General features: G+C 37.8%; 1 protein-coding gene across 2 annotated transcripts in view; it reads right to left on the reverse strand.

The window, feature by feature from the left end:
- Nucleotides 1-453: 453 nt before the first annotated feature.
- The window catches only part of PDHX (pyruvate dehydrogenase complex component X), a 60,203-nt gene continuing 42,595 nt past the window's right edge, over nucleotides 454-18,061 (reverse strand). For both annotated transcript variants that reach the window (XM_027837876.1, XM_027837877.1), the window contains 6 exons: nucleotides 16,466-16,649; nucleotides 15,727-15,874; nucleotides 7,949-8,007; nucleotides 4,411-4,569; nucleotides 2,589-2,653; nucleotides 454-1,541 (listed from right to left, as the gene is read on the reverse strand). In XM_027837876.1, the coding sequence (XP_027693677.1) occupies nucleotides 1,283-1,541; nucleotides 2,589-2,653; nucleotides 4,411-4,569; nucleotides 7,949-8,007; nucleotides 15,727-15,874; nucleotides 16,466-16,649 (874 nt within the window). In that variant the 3' untranslated portion in view covers nucleotides 454-1,282. The remainder of the gene's footprint in view (nucleotides 1,542-2,588; nucleotides 2,654-4,410; nucleotides 4,570-7,948; nucleotides 8,008-15,726; nucleotides 15,875-16,465; nucleotides 16,650-18,061) is intronic.

Raw genomic sequence — 18,061 nt, forward strand, 5'->3', positions numbered from 1 at the left:
TTTTTTTCTTTGTTACAATCTTGCAGTAACTCATTTAAATTATACTCTTCTTATAAGGAAGAGTCATTTTGTCCAACTACTGGGATGTATATGAAATCTGGCCATAAATGGTGAATGACTTAATATTGATAACTTAGTAGAACAGGCATAGTCCTCACTCTTCTAATCTGTCCTGTTTTGTTAAAATCCTCCAGTTTTATAATTCTTATCAAATGTTAAACTCATCTATAAAAACAAACAGTCTGAGAGCCCTCTTCATTTCGTTTCTACCTAGGAATGTTGTCCCAGTACATTTAAGGAGAATGCTTAGTCCGTTTCATGATGCCAATAACTTCTAACCTCCATTTTATACACACATTTATTTTCCAAAAATATATTGCTTATTAAGTCAAGAACAATTCAAACACACAAAGTAATATTTTGTATTTAAAATAAAGAATCTTTTAAAAAAACTTTGAGTGAGAGATTATGGTTTATTTTAACATATGGCGACTTAGCATCAGAGTAAGCACTTTTTTAAGATTCATCCACTGTTTCTAAGTTTCTACCAGAAGGTAAAGGTATTCTGGCTATGGTTTTCCATCCAAACACATCGTGCGCTTTTTTGGTCTTTGCTTAGTAGAAATATATCTTTTTCCCCCCTTTCTCAAGAAACTCACAGTTATCAATGTCAACAACAGAACAATAAAACTGACAGAAACCACCTCGGGAAAGGTATGGCTTTATATACGGAAATGACCTGACAATGCGGCCATAATCCATCAAGAGATGTAACCCTAATTGCCTAGTGATTTGTCCTTAGCCAGAATGCTTCTCTCTGTGTTAAATCATTCAGGAATATTGCCAGAACAGCCCTTGCAAAACTGAAACTCGGCTGTCAAATCGCTGGGCCATCTCAACCAAGACTGGCCCTGCTTTCAAGGTTAAAAGTTAGCCTCGGTCTTCTAATGTTTTCTTTTTTGAATATTCAGGCTCTCCCACATTCTCTGGATGCCCTTCTAAATATATAATTCAAGTTACATCTAGTTAAGTAGAACCCTTTTATGCAGCACCAAAGTAGTTTTAAAAGAAGCCAAATAACTAGATGTGCTCTTCCTTTGATTAGTCTTTAAAATAGGTTATCTTTAAAACATACAAATGAAGACAACAAAGTCCAGATTCTTTCACCTCAAATAAATTAAATACTTTGTCCACTTTATACTAAACATTCAAATTGTTTTCCTTTTAGACCGTCACCTTTCTTTTTAGTAACAACCTGCATCATTAGCTGGTCATTTTGAGACTAGTAGAGCCGGGCAGGATTCTCTAGGTTTGCTTTAAAACGTTCAAGAAACTTGGTAGCCAGTTCATCGTCCACCACTCGGCTGTCACTGGACATGGAGACGGTCACGAGGTCATGCTGCTGCAGCCTGATGTTCCCTTCGTCATCTTCAGAGAGTCTGAGCTGAGGTCGGGATCGGCCCACGGCCAAAATGCAGGACTGAGGAGGATTAATCACAGCTCGAAACTCATCGATACCAAACATCCCCAAGTTAGAAACGCTACGAGAAAAATAAAAGGCATAAAGGCATCGAGAGGGAAAATCCTCATGCAAATGACCTTTCTGACCACACAGCAAGAATGTGCTATTGAACCCTCAAGTAAACATTAATTTCAGATACCTAGAAACGTACACTCAAACAAACATAATGGTTTTTGTGAACTCAGTGATAATGGCAAAATTAAGGCCTTAAAAACTTAAGTGTTAACATTTTTCTCCAAAGTAAGGCCACAATTAGAAATAAGCACACAGAATTGTTTGCCAGTCTTTTAAGATTATTTGCACCTGACGTAACTCCTTAATAGTCTTTCAGTTCCAAGCAGGAAAGGATCATGTTTTAGCTGAACTTTTTATCTCTCCCAGCACCAAGCAGAGAAGACAATTAAATACATTCTTGCTGAACTGAAGAAAACAAGATCGACTGGTTCCTAATGTGTATGCGTATTAATTTCTTATAAAAACAGTACGTTGCAGAATTTGGATTTAAAAAAAAAATCATAGATATTTAGCAAAAAATATGTTACTTCAAGAGGTTCAGTTCCCATTAAAGAGCACATTCATTTATAAGTACTAATGATCTCTTTACTAATTTTCTTGCAACTTTTGGTGCTGTTCAGTCGTTTCAGTTATGTCTGACTCCTCATGACCCCATTTGGGATTTTCTTGGCAAAGATACTGGAGTGGTTTGCCGTTTCCTTCTCCAACTCATTTGACAAATGAGGAAACTGAGGCAAACAGGATGAAGTGACTTCCTGACGGTCACACAGTTACTATGTTCTGAGGCCAGATTTGAACTCAGGAAGATGAATCTTCCTGACTCCAGGCCTGGCACTCTATCCACTGAGCCACCTTGCTGCCTTTTTCTTGTGACTAGGGGCTTGGAAAGGTACATTCCAACTAGTCAGAAGAATGTTTCCTTTCTATACTTTTGTCACCTAAATATAGAGAAATATAAGGATGTTTACATAAATAAATAAAACAAATTGACACCAAGTGTGTAAGTCTCAGGTCTAGCTGACATTGATTACAATTAATGTTTCCACTTTACCTAAAAGACCCTCCTTGATATTCTTCTGGTAACAATTTTCCATCTCTTGCTTTCTTTGCCAGAGCCTTAAAAAAAAACAAAAATAAAATAAAATAAAATAAAATATTAGCACCAAAAATATTCTGGATAGTTACAATTGTCACCTGAAGATTCAGTCCACAAAATGTATGCAATTTTGCTAATTAAGTCAAGTTGTTAATTTTTCGTGATGTGCTATACATCTCTTAATTTAAACACAATTAGGAAAAAAAAAAAACAACAAGTAGAGCACAGCAGACTTCCCATACTAAAAAAGTGACTTTAACAGCCTAAGGGCAACATTCCTTTCTGATGTTTTTTTTTCTCCTTTTGTTTTAGCAGAGCTAGGATGACACTTCACATTTTTTAATTTCCAGTCCAATATTACCTTAATTATGCCAAAGTGCCTCCCTGTTCCAGTAATCTGTATATGATTATTTCCCATGATGTTTCAGTGTTGTTTATAAGCAAAGCAATTTCCTATTTTTGAATGCAAAATGTGTTGTTGCGAACAACAGCAGCCACCTTAGAGACTCGACTCCAATCCCACCTTCGTCATTCACGGCCGCCATGACCTTGGTTACTCATCTCTCTGGGCCTCTGTTTCCTAATCTGTAAAACAAGGGGCCTGGACCAGACAACCTCTAAAGTACCTTCTAGCTCTAAATTTTATTAAGTCTATGTAATCCCAGACATCATTTCAAGTTTATTTTTCCATGTTGCCTTAAAATGTTGAAAAGGTGGGAACAAAAGAAAACCCCACCTTCAGAAAGGCGACAGCTCTGTTTCCTCCAGGCTTCCATTTTCTTTGCACTGAAAGTTAGTGACATTCTTGGCTCCACATTTCCCAGTGTCTCAGACACAAGACACAGGGGCAGGGAGGCTGGTCCACAACCAACCTGACAGACATCAAATACTCAGCAGCCAAATTTTGGGAGGTGTGGAAGAGCGCAAAATTATCAATCACGGTTGAAAAGGTCTGGAATTTAATTTACTGTAATTTATCATAAACAGAATTAACAGGATACCACAGATATTCACTAATTAACAAAAAGAAGCCACAGGTTAGTTTTTTAAACTTAATCTCCCCTTCCCACTATCAACATGTCATCATGAATTATTGCCAAACAAAACAAATCACAAATATACACTTGTTGCTTAACAAAAGTATTTGGATCTAAAACCTCAAATGAAAGGAGATGGGTTTAGACTTGAAATAGTCCTTGAAAATTAGGACAGAGAAAGACAAACCAGAAACATGTTTTCCCACCTTAGGCAAGAGCACTAGTCACATGATTTGATCAGATATATCAAATGGACTTAACAAGGAATTTCTTTAAAGGCGAATGATCTCATCTTTTCCTGACTACCATGAAAACAGACTAAGAGGAACAGGAGCTACCTAAGAGTCTGAAAGGAAGCAGCAGAAGGATTTGGGCAGAGGCGGCCAGGGGTGCGGTGGACAGAGGGCTGGCCTTGGCACCTGAGCACCACGGCACCACCTGACACACACTAGCTACCAGGACACCGGGAATCTGTTCTTCATTGCTCAGGGCTCCAGACACGTGGAGGTACTGGTCAGCATGGGGGGAAGGGGGGTCCTCCCCTGGAAGCTCCCCGGTCCAGGCCTTCTCCCTACACTTTTGCTCTCTCTGTAGTCGAGCGTCCTGAGTTCTAGAAAGCTGTGATTCACAGAGGGGTATCCAGCAGCAGGGACTCATACTCCAAGGTGGTAGGCACTGAATACACATTCCCAGAAGAACACTGCTGATGGAATCGAGCAACAAGAAAGCATCTGGCATACCTTCACAGAAAGAGCAATCTCCTGTATTCCCTTGGCAGCAGCATCTTTTAAGATGGGTGTAATGAGACCTCTGTCTGTTGCCACCGCGACTGAGATGTCAATGGAGGACAACTGCTTTGGGCCCTCTCCATCCCAGCTCACATTCACATCTGGCATTTGCTGAAAGACAGAAGTAAAAGAAAACTAAACAGAGTAAAGTTTGACAGCAGTGAATGACTCGAAAGACCCAAAATGCATGAAAACATTCTCCATGGTAATTAGCCATGCCAGGCTGAGGCTCCTGACTTAACGACAAGTGCATTAGATGAACACAAGAAAAACGGAGACATTTTCACTGTCTAACTGTATGATTGGAGGCCGGTCATGTCATCTTTGAGACTCAAATTTCCTTTAAAATGGGGATAACACTTTTACTAACCTCCTCCTCCAACTAGGCAGATATGTAAGAACAAAAAAACACATTTTTAATGGAAGATGGAGAATACTGGAATAAAATGGCAAAGTTATGCTATGAAAATGAATTTTATATGTCCATAAAGCAGAACTCATACTTAGGACGCAGAAAGCAAAATAAGCCTCCCTAGTCCATGAAAATGAATTAATATAGATAATGTGAAAGTTTAACTAAAGAAAACTTTAAAAAAGAAAAGAAAAGGAAAAAAAAACATACTGTTGGTAGGTATCAGTTGGAAACCATCTAGGAAAACAATGACTTTTAAAAGTATTAATCCACGTCACTGTTGTAAATCCTATAATTTTCAAAATCTGGCAGAATGCTTTGGTGGTAGGAGAAGCATCACCCCTGACTACATGCTGCTCTCTTTGACGGAGCCCTGAAATGGGAATGGGAACATCACCTAGTAATACATTTTATCTTTTTTTTTTTCAGTGATGTGAAAAACTGTTTTTAAAAGAGTACAGTATGGAAACAGGACATTCTGTCTAAATCAGGGGTTCTTCACCTTTATCAGTGTGGAGAAACCATTTTGTTGCCTACATTTTTCCCCATTCAAGTTCACAAACGCTCTGAAGTCTCTCCATGGACGCACTGGAAGTCTGGGAGTCTCAGGTCCAAACCAACTTGCTTTGATACAAACTCCATTTCTTCAATGGCAGGGGAGGGATGAGGGTGGAGTGGGGGCGTAGACGGGAAGGAAAGAGGGAGGGAGGAGATGCTTCTAAGCTACTGCACTGGGCATGTTCATTCTGTTCTGTATACTCTCCTCATGCAATCTGATGGCCCTGGGATAGTAACAGGACATCATATTTCATTAGTCTTTGATTCTTCAGAATTGCTCTAAAACACATTAGCAGGACTAAAATAAAGGAGTGTATTTTATTTTATTTGGGGGGGGCGGGCGGCAATCAGGTAGTCCTGATTCCAAAGCCAGCGTTCTATTGACTGCGCCACCTAGTTGCCCCAAGGAATATATTTTGAAAGGTTTGCCAGCACCCCCAATCCCCTGAACTGTTAACCCTTAGAATCACATACAAAATCATCCCACATCACAAACACACATCTAAAGCAATGGGTCTGGAGTCCCTTGACTCAAGGCTTGATTTTCAGCTCTGGATGACTTAAGCCAGTCAGTTCACTGTTCTAGAGGTCACGCATAAAATGGACAAGATCATCTCAAAGATTCCTGCCAGCCCTACATCTTAGGATCCTATTTAGGTTAAATGTGGGTGAATGAAGTACTCCTAGCAGCTTATGCTCACAAAGACAGGAAGTCCAATGCTCTTCACCAGGGCAAATGGCACCCACCCCTACCACATGCTCCTTAGGTTTGAGGCGGCCTTTGGGACTTCTCAGCTTCAAGACCAACAGTGCTGTTTATTTTAACCAGATTTCACATGTATACAAATTTTCAGAAAGGAAGAGGACTTCTGCTTAGGATAGACAGAAAGAGATGTGAAAAGGGAGAGACAGATCTTAAAAATAAAGATTTCCTTAAGTTATTATATCCCTACTGAGCTCTAGAATATAATTTACAAACCTAAGTTTTAGAAAACAATTTAATTAGAAAATAATTATAAACTTGAACACCTTATGTATAGCCAGTAATGTACTGGTTTAAAATTATGATTCCTGAATTCTGCCCCTAGCTACACCAGTGACTCACTAAATGACCTTTTATTTAGGATTATAATAATCCCCAATACATAATAGTTTAGTAAAAAGCTATTTAAACCAAAGTTAGTATATAATCTTATTTCTGCCCTAGGTAAAAAGATCAAAGGAGTTTAAAGTCTAAAGTCGTTCAAAGAGCAAATAAGAAATCAATTTGCGATCATTTTTATATCGCCACTATGCATAAAAATATCAAGCAAGAAAGTAGAAAAATAATTACATGGCCCAACTATTTATTATAATCTCATAATTTATAGCACAAGCATAGGGCATAATTACATGTTTAAAACCCACACATAAGAAAAAAGAACTATGTCGTTAAATCTTCGTAGAAACGTTCCTAAATTATAAACCTTCATTTCTTTTTCTGGGGGGAGGGTGGTAAGAGAATTGTACTGTCTTACATTTAGATCTATTTTGAGAACTCTATTTATTACAATATCGGGAACTTTAAGCAGAGTTAAAATTGCTTGAAACCAAGCAAACGAGACTACAAATAAGCATGTGTCAATATAAGGAGTTACTTCTAAAGTACAAAATATCCAAAAGACATAAAAGTAAAGAAGCACTTTTCTACACAGTGCTATTAATAATACTTTAAAGGGCAAACGGAATAGGGTTTATTGGCCTTTTTTTTTTTTTAATGCCCATCAGAACTAGCTAAGGAATGATTATATTCCAATTCTAGGAAGTTAATTTACAGTGTGCTCTGTTAGATAATTTGAGTGGTAATCATTTCCCTCATAATGGATAAAAGCATTTAGGGGCAGGTTAAATAAAAAAAAGCCTATCTACAAGTTCTTAGGAGATATTTCTAGTCTTTAAATAGCTTTTCAAAATGCTCCAGGAAAAAATGTACTTTTAACAAAATACAAATAGTGTTGTAAAGTACCAAAATAGAAAGAAACATCTACTAAAATATGTTGGTTCCAAATGTAATTGATTTATGTTGCTGGTAAAAGAAGAGTAAACACTAATATGTATTCAAGAACTTTTAGAGAACAAGGTTTTTTGGAAGATCATACAGACACCCACATAATAGACTGTATTCCTTCGGGAAACAAACAAAAAAGAATTCCAAGTATAAATATAACAAATAAGCATCATTATAAAAAAGTAGACGATGGGGAGAGAGTTTGAAATGGCCTAAAAAGCACTGGACGGAGGCTGCTAGCCCTAGCTCTACTACCTGTAAGAGCCTGGACCACCTTCTCCTTGGGGCAGGTTCCCTGAAGCTATGACATTTAAGAAAATAGTGACTATGACTTCCAAACTCCCTCCCCAACAAACCTCATGAAGGCAAACTTCATTACACCTGTGTGTATACTGTATGTGGGTTACACAAAGCATGCTCCCCAGAAATGAAGCCAACAGATAAATCCCAGGTGTCTGGGCTTTGTTACTTACTTTAAGGGTTACAGCTATCGCCTTGATAATAAAATCATTTACTGATACTTTAATATCATCTGAAAGAAAAAAGAATATTAAGATCAAGACTACTGCTCACATAACCTTAAGAAGTAATACAATTATGGCTCTCAACTTGACAATTATAAATTGTTTTCCTATACTCTGATAATCTGTACTTGATAGAAATAGAAATTCCATAAAGTATGACACAGAATGGACAGAATATAACTTCCCAGGATGCAAATTAACATTAAGCTATATTCTGGTTATCACTTAGGAGAAAAAAAAAATTAAGTGCTCAGCAAGCACACATGTAACTAAATTCTTTTAGATGCTTCCATCAAAGACAAGAACTCATACAACTCTGAATGGGGTCCTGGAAGTACTATAGCTGACCACTAAAAGCCGACCTATGGTACAAACCAAGGAACAGAAAACAATGTCTGAAGAGATGAAGCAACACTGGCATAGGTCCTGGTGCAAGGAGGGTATTTTTCTGATTTTATGTTGAAACACTGAGATCCTTCCGGTAAACATAATGTCTCCTGACAAGGCCTTTTTGTTTGGGCCCATATAAAAACAGTCGTAAAAACGGATCCCTGCTCACCTGTACAAGCTTTGTCTTTCCTTGGAAAGAGGACGGCAAACAAGGCAGGACTTAAAAGTGTTTCTGGCAAGTCTGACATCTAAGCGATGACCAAAGTGCAGCTTAGCGTCGATTGTGTATCTTGGAAAGCAGCATTCTGCCGACTCTGTGCCCCACTGGACACCCCTGTTTCTATGGGGGGCGGGCGACCGTAGGGAAAGCACAAGAACTTCCGTTAGCTCCTTCTAGAGGGCCATGTAACTTCACAATGACCTTCCCAAGGCATCACCTTCCCAAAAACTGGCAGGAGATTTTTAACTGAGATGAGATGAATTCTCAGGAGGCTGCACTGTGTCACAACTCTCTCAGTAACTGCTAACTGTAATGGAGTATAGTAAACAGAGAGGGCTCTGGAATCAGGAAGACCTCGTTTCAAGGCCCCTCTCTGACACATGCTGTCTGTGTGGCCTTGGGCAGGTCATTTAACCTTCAAGTGTCTCATCAAACAATTCTCTAAGACTAAGCTGCAGAGAAGGTGCTGACCTGAACTGGGAGAGGAGCTTCTTCACCCAGCACTTCCTTGACTAGCGAAGTCCTAAGCCCCAAAAGAAAACAACCATCATCTTTAGGCTTTAAAAAGGCAAACAGAAATATATCTCAATGCTGATGAGCTTAAATCAACTGTGAAAGACTTGGCCATTATCAAGAAAATTATCCAAGACAATTCCAAAGGATTCATGATGAAAAATGCTAGATGGCTACCTTTAGAGAGAGAGCTGACGGATTCAGAGTGCACACAGAACATAGATTTTTCTTTCTCTTCCAGAAGATGGTTAATGAGAAAATATGTTTTGTATGACTTCATTTGTATAATGGGTATCATATTTCTTGCCTTCTCAATGGAGAGGAGGAGGAGCATATGTAGGGAGAGAATTTGGAACTGATAATAAAAGTTTAAAAAAACAAACAAACAAATGAACAAAAACCCACTATTTCTATTGGATCCAAGTCTTTATTTCTATCACTTACATATATTCTATCACAAAATTTGTATGTGGCCAGGCCTTATTCAAAGGCTCATCCTATTAACTTCTTGGTACATTTGCAGAGAAACAATAGAGACTTCCCAGGCAAATTTTCTAACACTCAGTTCCTTTTTCCAGTTTCCTCAAAACTAGCAATCCAAAGATCCCACATGTCTAAGAAAATGGTTGTGAATGAAGCAAAGACTCATTGACTTTAAAAAAAAAATGAACAAATTCATATTTTAGAGAACCTAAGAAATACTGAGGGAACATAGACTATTAGAGATGATGAGTACAGAAATTCTACTCTTGTAACAGCAGAAAGTAAATAGCCACCATCAATCTCATAGGAAACTACGATTTTAAAATGAAGTTCTATCACCAAGATTTTATAATTTCTACAACAATCTAAGCTTCAGTGTACATAGTTGTTTTTGGAAGATTCCTAGCTCCTGAGAAAGAAGAGTTTCCAAAATAATTTCTAATAATACTTCAAAGCCAAATGGAAAAAGAAATAAACATTCACAGAACGGACTGCCTTGGGAGGTGGCAGGCTCCCCTTCACTCAAAGAGCTGGGAGCGACCTCCAAAGTCACTTAATCCATGACTGCACCTCTTAAAGTACTACATAAACATGAATAATGATTTTTTAAAAATTGAATTTCTAAGAACTCAGCAAGTTTTCCCTAGCCACAATAAAATTTTCTGAGTAAAACTCAGAAAAAAAAGAAGGTACTTTTGACAGGCCCCTATTCTTTCAGAGCCATGAATAGCCACTTTCATGGGTGTCATTTCCTGCACTGATTCCAACAGTTTTACATCTGGTTCTCTGAACCTTTAGCAGCTGTCAGGCTGACCTTATCAGTGACCTTGAAGGTCCTTGCTCCAAAACCTACTTATAAAAAGTTTAACTTAGGTCTTGATTATCCCAGCTACTGGTGAGAATGAGACAATATTCCTAGAACTCAATTCTAAGTTTGCAGGATACCAAGTTTGTAGGAAAGTCCTCCACTACCAGGTATTAACAGCTGCCACATAAGAAATGCATAGTTTAGCAAAGGCCTTCACGAGGCTCTAAATGAGACTGCCTGACATATAAGGAAAGCTTACAACAAAGACCACTCTCCACCATGCCGTAAGACTGCAGTACAAGCAAACTAGACAAGGAAATTTTTCCCAGAGACAAGTGTATTTTTTATTCAAGTTGGTACACAGATTGTTTACAAATTGGAAATGCAAACGCTTCCAACCACCCTCTGCTTTTTCCTACTGCGTCTATAATTCTCTTCAAATCTCTCTCTGGTTGTCACTTCTGCAAAACATAGAGATCTACTGTATCCTAAAAATACACAGCTTTCTCTATTTACATAAAGTCAGCTGAATTGAGTTAGGTGAATAACAGGATGCTTTGCAGTATCTATAACACATGCAAGAAGTGCACATCCCCACTGCAGAGTATAAACATTAAGTATCTATTTATATAAGGTCACCTCAGTAAAACAAATTCAGGAATGGAAGTTATCCACATATTTCCAGTTTATTTCTCTACCCTCTACCAAGGAAATTTGTCATCTTTGACCCAGTTTATTGTACTTTAGGAGCAGAGCCCCCTTGGCCAAAAGGATCACCCAACTTGGCCCCATTGACAGGCTGACAGATGTCTAGTTAGATGGCCCTTGGTCAGACAAACAAGGTATCATCAGCCTGCACGGTGAAGTGACAAACAGAGGACTTTTCATCAGGCCCTGGGGTCCTGCCCTGGACATGGATGAGTGATGAGACCATTGGCAGTCACCAAGCCCCAAAGAGCCTCATTGCACTCATCACTAATAGGAAGAAAATGACACCAGCACTTACTGCACAGAGCTGTTATGCTCTATAAAGGTGTGACTATTACTGTCATGCTCTCCCTATGAGCAGATTTTAGAAGGCAGTCTTTAGTTCACTGCTAGCCCGCTATGACTGGCTCCCATAGCCACTGTGGTACCCATGAAATCTGAGGGGAGGGGGCAGGGAGGTACTTGACCGGATCAACACCGGCTCTCACTCTCTTCTGCTTTCAAGGTTACGCTTTGTGTGTTCTTTGACTCAGTCTTCCCATAAGGTGCGAAAGCTTCTATTTCCCAGCCCAATTTCCTTCTTCTATACAGTAAACCACAAGCCCTTCAATAGCCTTATTTTTTTAAAGGACAGTTTTGAAGAAAGTGAGCAATCAGAAAGGAAGGATCTGATGCAGTCAAAATGAATTCTAATCTTGTAGAAAAAGGAGAGCCGCTCCTTTTTATACCCCCCCCCCAAAATCCCCTCGCAGCCCTCCAACGTTCTTTGAGCAAATAACATAGCCAGGAGTTTTCTAACTGCTTTAAGACACTAAGATACTGAGGCTGGCTTTGTTTGGTTATTACACAAAAGACATTCACAAAGTCATAAAACTTCTTCAGCCAGAGTTCAGCAGTTCCTATTTGTTTATATAACCTTTTACTTACAGGAAGTTGGGAACAAAAATCCACTTCTGAAGTCTCTGTTTTTGCTTTACAACAAAAGGAATTCATAAAGATACTAAATAAGAAATACGAAGCCTGTGAATTTTCAAATTGCCTTTCTGAGACGGCAGGGATAGACACTGCATGAAAAATGTTTAAGACAGGATGGGGAATCTGCAGCCTTTAGGCCACATGTGGCCTTCTAGGTCCTTAAGTGCAGCCTTCTGACTGAATCCACATGTGGCCTTCTAGGTCCTTAAGGGCAGCCTTTTGACTGAAACCAAACAAGATTTGTTCTGTAAAATTTGGATTCAGCCAAAAGGCCGCACTTAAGGACCTAGGAGGCCACAGGTTCCCCACCCCTGAGTAGAGAACATTTCCAACTGGCCTTGAAAAATGAAGAACAGCCTTTCCAATACATAGCAAGGTGACTAGACTTTTATTAAAAAATAAGACAATGTTCCAATAGTTTTATAAAGACTCATCAAATTAAACTGAACAAATCACTACATAGCATGACTTGAATAGGATTAGTCCTTTACATGGAAAGTAATGATATAATAATGTCATTTTTTAAAAAAAAGTCAAAGAGTAAACTAGTCACCAAGCCCCGAAGAGTCTCACTGCTGTCATGCTGTCAAAGAGTAAGTTGGAAACTCTTACTCAGCCCCGGGGAATGTGAATGAATATGAGGTACATTAACAATTATATTATTATACATTATACTATATATCATATATTATATAATTTTATATCAAACAGTCTTACAATCAACAAATTATAAACATCTGTTCAATTTGCTCTTATCAGTTCGAACAGGTTTTCCTAAGTTTCTATGAATTCTTATTTCCAACGGAATACTATTGTACAGTAAGAAATTAAGTTCTCACATCACAATTTGTTCAACCATTCCAGAATTAATGGGATCTTACTTTCCCCCTTGTTCTTTACTATCACAAAAAGTATTGTTCTATTTTGCTTCTATGCGACCTTTCTTTCTTTGACTTTTTGAAGGTTATATACCTAGTAGTGCTATCAATGGGTCAAATGATCTATACACTACCACAGCGTTTGAAAACAATTCTACAAACTGACAGTTCTGCCAAGAGGGTCTCAGTGTGCCTGTCTTCTCGGAGCCTCTCCAACACCGATTTTCCTCTTCTATCACCTTTGCCGATCCAATGGATTGGAAGGTGAAAATTGAGCTGTTTTCATTTGCATTTCTATTCTTAGTGCCTTACAGCATCCTTTCTTCACAAGGTGGCTGATGACTTGCAAATCCTTCTTTGGAAAACTACCTATTCAGAGCTTTTTTATTACTACACCATTTCATTCCCAAAAGGAAAATTTATAAGTTACAGAGGGGAAGTGGAATACAGGATGTCACCAAAGAAATGTAAGATTGGAAAAGAACAGGGGCTGGTCATGTGACAAGAGGAGGGTTCCGCTGACAGATGCTGTGAGCTTTACTTGTGCCTCTGCAACATAGGGAGAAACAAAGCAAGTCCTCCAGCACGTTCAGTAGTCCCCCCGGCAAACTTACGGAAGGGAGAGAGACAGATGGGCAGGTTAAGACAACTTCACTTGGGGTCCTGCAGGGATTTCTTTAAACTCAAGTCTCCCAGCCCCAGCTTATTGTGTGTAGTCTCACAAACTGATACAGCATCATCTTTTACTATACTTTCCTGGAAATATTTTTAGCAGTGTTTCATAATTAGTATATTAAGCTGATGTGTCCCCTGGCTGCCTATATCTCTCCACAAGGCAAGGAAGTCAAGTGTTTGTTAACTCAGGAGGGTTTTTGTCACTTTGAGACTCATTATGGCAACTGATTTACAATGGTTAAATTTCCTTATGAAATTACTAAAAAAACCAACATCCTTCCTTCCATCCATTTCCCATTTTTCAATGTCAATAACTTGTTTTAACAGGCCAGATTTTTTTCCTCATTTTTATTTTTTATTAAGATCTAACAAGTTCATCATCTGAGTGTATACAAACATGTGATTCAGTAATTACTCCCATACCAGGAATGAGCTACTGACTGCCTGTTATATAAAATCGTGTGTGTGTGTGTGTGTGTGTGTGTGTGTGAGATTATTCTGTGATAGCCACATCCTGGGTCCGTCACACACTTTCTCATTGAAAATTTTCATGATGCACAGGCATAAATTTTCTGTGAAGTCTAAAAAAGCTTTAGTCCCTGCTTACTTATTCTTAAGCCATATTTTGTAATATACTTTTTATAATTCTTACCCATCTGACACTTGCACTGAAGTCATCAAGTATCAAAGTATATGGAAATATATTTGAACTCAGGAACAGCAAGTTCAAAACTGGTCTCAGACATTAGCTGTGTGACTGTGGGCAAATCATTTCACCACGGTCTGCTTCCGTGTCCTCAACTGTAAAATGGAGCTAATAACAGCAACTGTCTCCTAGGTTTGTTGTGAGGATAAAACGAGATGACATTTATACAATTCCTTCCTTTCTTCCTTTGTCCCAAGAAACTCTTGTTTCTGGTTTCCTCTGAACATACAATATAACAGATTATTTTAGCTGATTCTCCAAGAAGCACCTGTGAACTGTTTTGCTGTCTTTCCACTCTGCTGCAACTTTTGTGTTCTGGTTCTACTTACAGTGAAACTGTTAAGGCTTGATATGATTCAGTTTCTACATTAGCCTGTCCTTCTGTTGGTCACTGGATAAAGACTCACACATTTAGAGTACCGAGAGATAAATTAATATTTAAATAACCAATTAATAATAATGAATTAATGCCTCTGGATTGTCTAAAATTCAGAGAATTTTTGCACCCTCTGCCTTGTTTTTTGCTAAAAAATATATTTCAAATAACTACAGCAAAATGGAGCATGATAAATGTGTAAGGAGGCAGGAGGAGAGAGCTGGGGTGGATACGAGGTTACAGAAAGCAACAATGAAAAGATAACAAATTCCGGGGTAAAAACTGTTCAAAAACTGATGCTCCTAATTATGACAATGAATTGTCTCGGGAATCAAAAAGGATTAAATTTTCTTCAGTCTGGTTTTAGTTTTCATTATCTTTGAATTCCCTGAAAAACAGCTAATCCATAGGAGCTTATGTGTGTGTGTGTGTGTGTGTGTGTGTGTGTGTGTGTGTGTTGAACTGAATTTTTAATATTATTACTATTATATCGTGGCAGAGGAAGAAAGAGGATAAATTGGAGAGAAAGAGAAACCATCAAGTGATTTAGAGGTTCCATAACCAGGGTAAGTTCCTTTCTCTAGAATCCAAGGATCTGATGTATTTCTTCCTTTAAGTAAGATGAAATGTCATGAAACTTTACTTATTTCTTAACTTTAATATAAATATAATTCTATCACCTGGCACACTGGAAAGAGCACTGGCTTAGGAGTCAGAGAACATGAATTCAAATCCCACTCCGACATTTATTACCTCTGTGACTTGAGGCAAGTCACCGAACTTTCATGGATTGCCATTTCTTCAGCTTTAAACAAGGGGTTGGTCTATAGTTCTTTCTAACTCTAAATCTGTGGCGTTATGACTTCAAATCATCTTTTAAATGTTAAAGCTATATATGTGTACACAACAGAGAATTTGAGTTTCACAAATAATATGATTCATAAGAGACAAATTAGATATGCTCATTGAATTACCTAAAGTCACTTTTTACTAACCTTTGACAAGACTTTGTCTTAGTTTTAAGACAGCTCCAACGTCACAGTCAGCAGTAGCATATGCATGAGGTACAGTATTTTTAGATTCAGTTAGCCTCTTGGCAATTACTCTTCTAACATTGCTGGCAGGGATTTCAGTGAATGTGCCCTAAAAAGAAACAGTAATGTATCTGTTAAACCACGGGTGGCAGAAGAATGAAAAAGTACCCAACTGGGATCTTGTCCCAATAACCTTAACTTATAACATTAATTGAAAATTAATGTAGAAAGCAGATCATTTAAGAGGAATGAGGTAACCTCTTGTTTCTATGAGAAAAAGTAGAAAGATATACAGTAGGTTAATAAAACAAATTAATAAAAAATAAGAGAAAATGACTTGCACCTTAACTATGTACTAGCATGACCAGAATAGCCAACAGGGGAAATCAAACTTGCAAGAAGTTAGTTTTGTATTACTGGACTTGAGATTACAAAGAATACATGGAATTTCTGTGTCAAACAGGATTACAGTTCAGTGTGCCAATTTCTATGCAGAAAATAGCTTAGAACTTTTAAAAAACTGTGTATACTATATTATTATATAATTATTTAAAAAACTGATTTCTTTATAATTAATGCTTAAGAAATATACATGGCAACACAGTTAATGTCCATTTTATAATATTTCAATCTGTTTTGGTTTTTAATTCTTCATGGCACATCATTCCTGAAAATGCAAAATTTGCACAGAAGGTATTACCACTGCATTAGGCTGCCCTGGAGTAGAAACTGGTGGAATCATTGGCCTTGGGTAAGATGGCGGCCCAGGAGCTGGAGGAGCTTGAGGAGGTGAAGGCACTGCAGTTGTAGTAGGCGGTGCTGGAGAAGGTCTTGATTCAGCAAGTTTGCCTGATTTTTTTAGCTGCACAAGTTTAAGGGCATCTCTAGAGATAAGACAGATGTCAAGGACACTTATTGGCAACAATGCATGTATAACATTTCACATAGGGGAAAAATTCTGATTAAAAGAACAACTAAAGGCAATTATCAAAACACCTTTATCCCCGCCCCCCCCCCCCCATTTCAAGGAACTGTACCTGTCCACTCTCCCTCTCCCAACCTGAAAAGTCCCTAATCTTTCCTCTAATTAGAAATCAGATTACCTAATTTTGTATCCTGGTTAACTGTTTTCTTTTAATTAACTGATCTTATTTAATTGTTTTTAATACAGAAAAGTCTGCCCTCCCTGTATTTGGGGTCCAGTCTTAACCTGAGGAGGTCTATTTGTGATTTGTTATGGAATTGGCATGCACTGCTTAATAAATTGATATGCTCAGAAACTCAAACCTTTGTTTCCTTAGTCATTTCATCTTTCACCCTCCACACAAGTTTGCACCCAATATAAAATTATAAAAGAGAATACTTCAATTCAGCATGACAACCTACAATGCACAGGAAGGTTATCATATTAATCTTAATTACATATTTTATGATCTATATACTTTTACCAGATATTTAAGTTCCCAAGACATTTTAAGTCTGGAGTAGCTTTAGCACAAATCTTGATTTTTTTAGATGATATTAAAATGATTTCTAGTTGACTCGAGTATATAAAACAAGACATATTTTTTTAGTCTATAAAACAAGACATATTTTTAATTAGTCTACTGATGCTCTAGTAAGATGTGGGGTAAGAAATTCATGTGAGTGTTTACTTAATGCTTTTATTTTTTTCTACTGTTTCAAAATCAGAAATGAATCACATGTAAAGATGAGAACATGGAGCTGCCTGAAAAATGAAACTATTATAATTTAAGAGGAGTTCTTGGGTTCCTAAATGCAAAAGGCCTGAAAACAAAACGTTCTGCCCTCCAAAATCCAAAATAGCTGATCTAAGGTGGAAGAGGGGATAATTGGTGTTTGAGTAGAATAGGTTAGTTAAGCAAATGTGAGTGTCAGGCACAGCAGGATCTCCAAAAAAATTTAAAAGCCTAGCCAAGCTAAATTTAAAGAAATATAGCTCCTGACAAAGTTATTCTATATTTAACACATAAACAGAAAAAGTAACAGTATTGGTTAAGCTAATGGTTTTAAGTGCAATACACTCAGAGTTCTTGGGTGTAGGGAAAAGAAAGTTTTACAGAACTTCCATTTCCAATAGTCCATATTCAATTCAAAGTTGACTGACAATTTTTAAAATTAAAAATGAGACAATCTCTTGGTGGTTTATCAAATCAGCCCCATTCTCTTCATTAAGGTTTTAGGATGTAGCAGCAGTTAGGCTAAAGAGTCCCTACGATGGATTTTGTATTTTGTCAAAGCAGTCATGAACATGATCAAAGTTTTGAGATTGTTT

This window comes from Vombatus ursinus, unplaced genomic scaffold (genome assembly GCF_900497805.2).
Source record: "Vombatus ursinus unplaced genomic scaffold, bare-nosed wombat genome assembly UNPS02014822.1, whole genome shotgun sequence".
NCBI lineage: Eukaryota > Metazoa > Chordata > Mammalia > Diprotodontia > Vombatidae > Vombatus > Vombatus ursinus.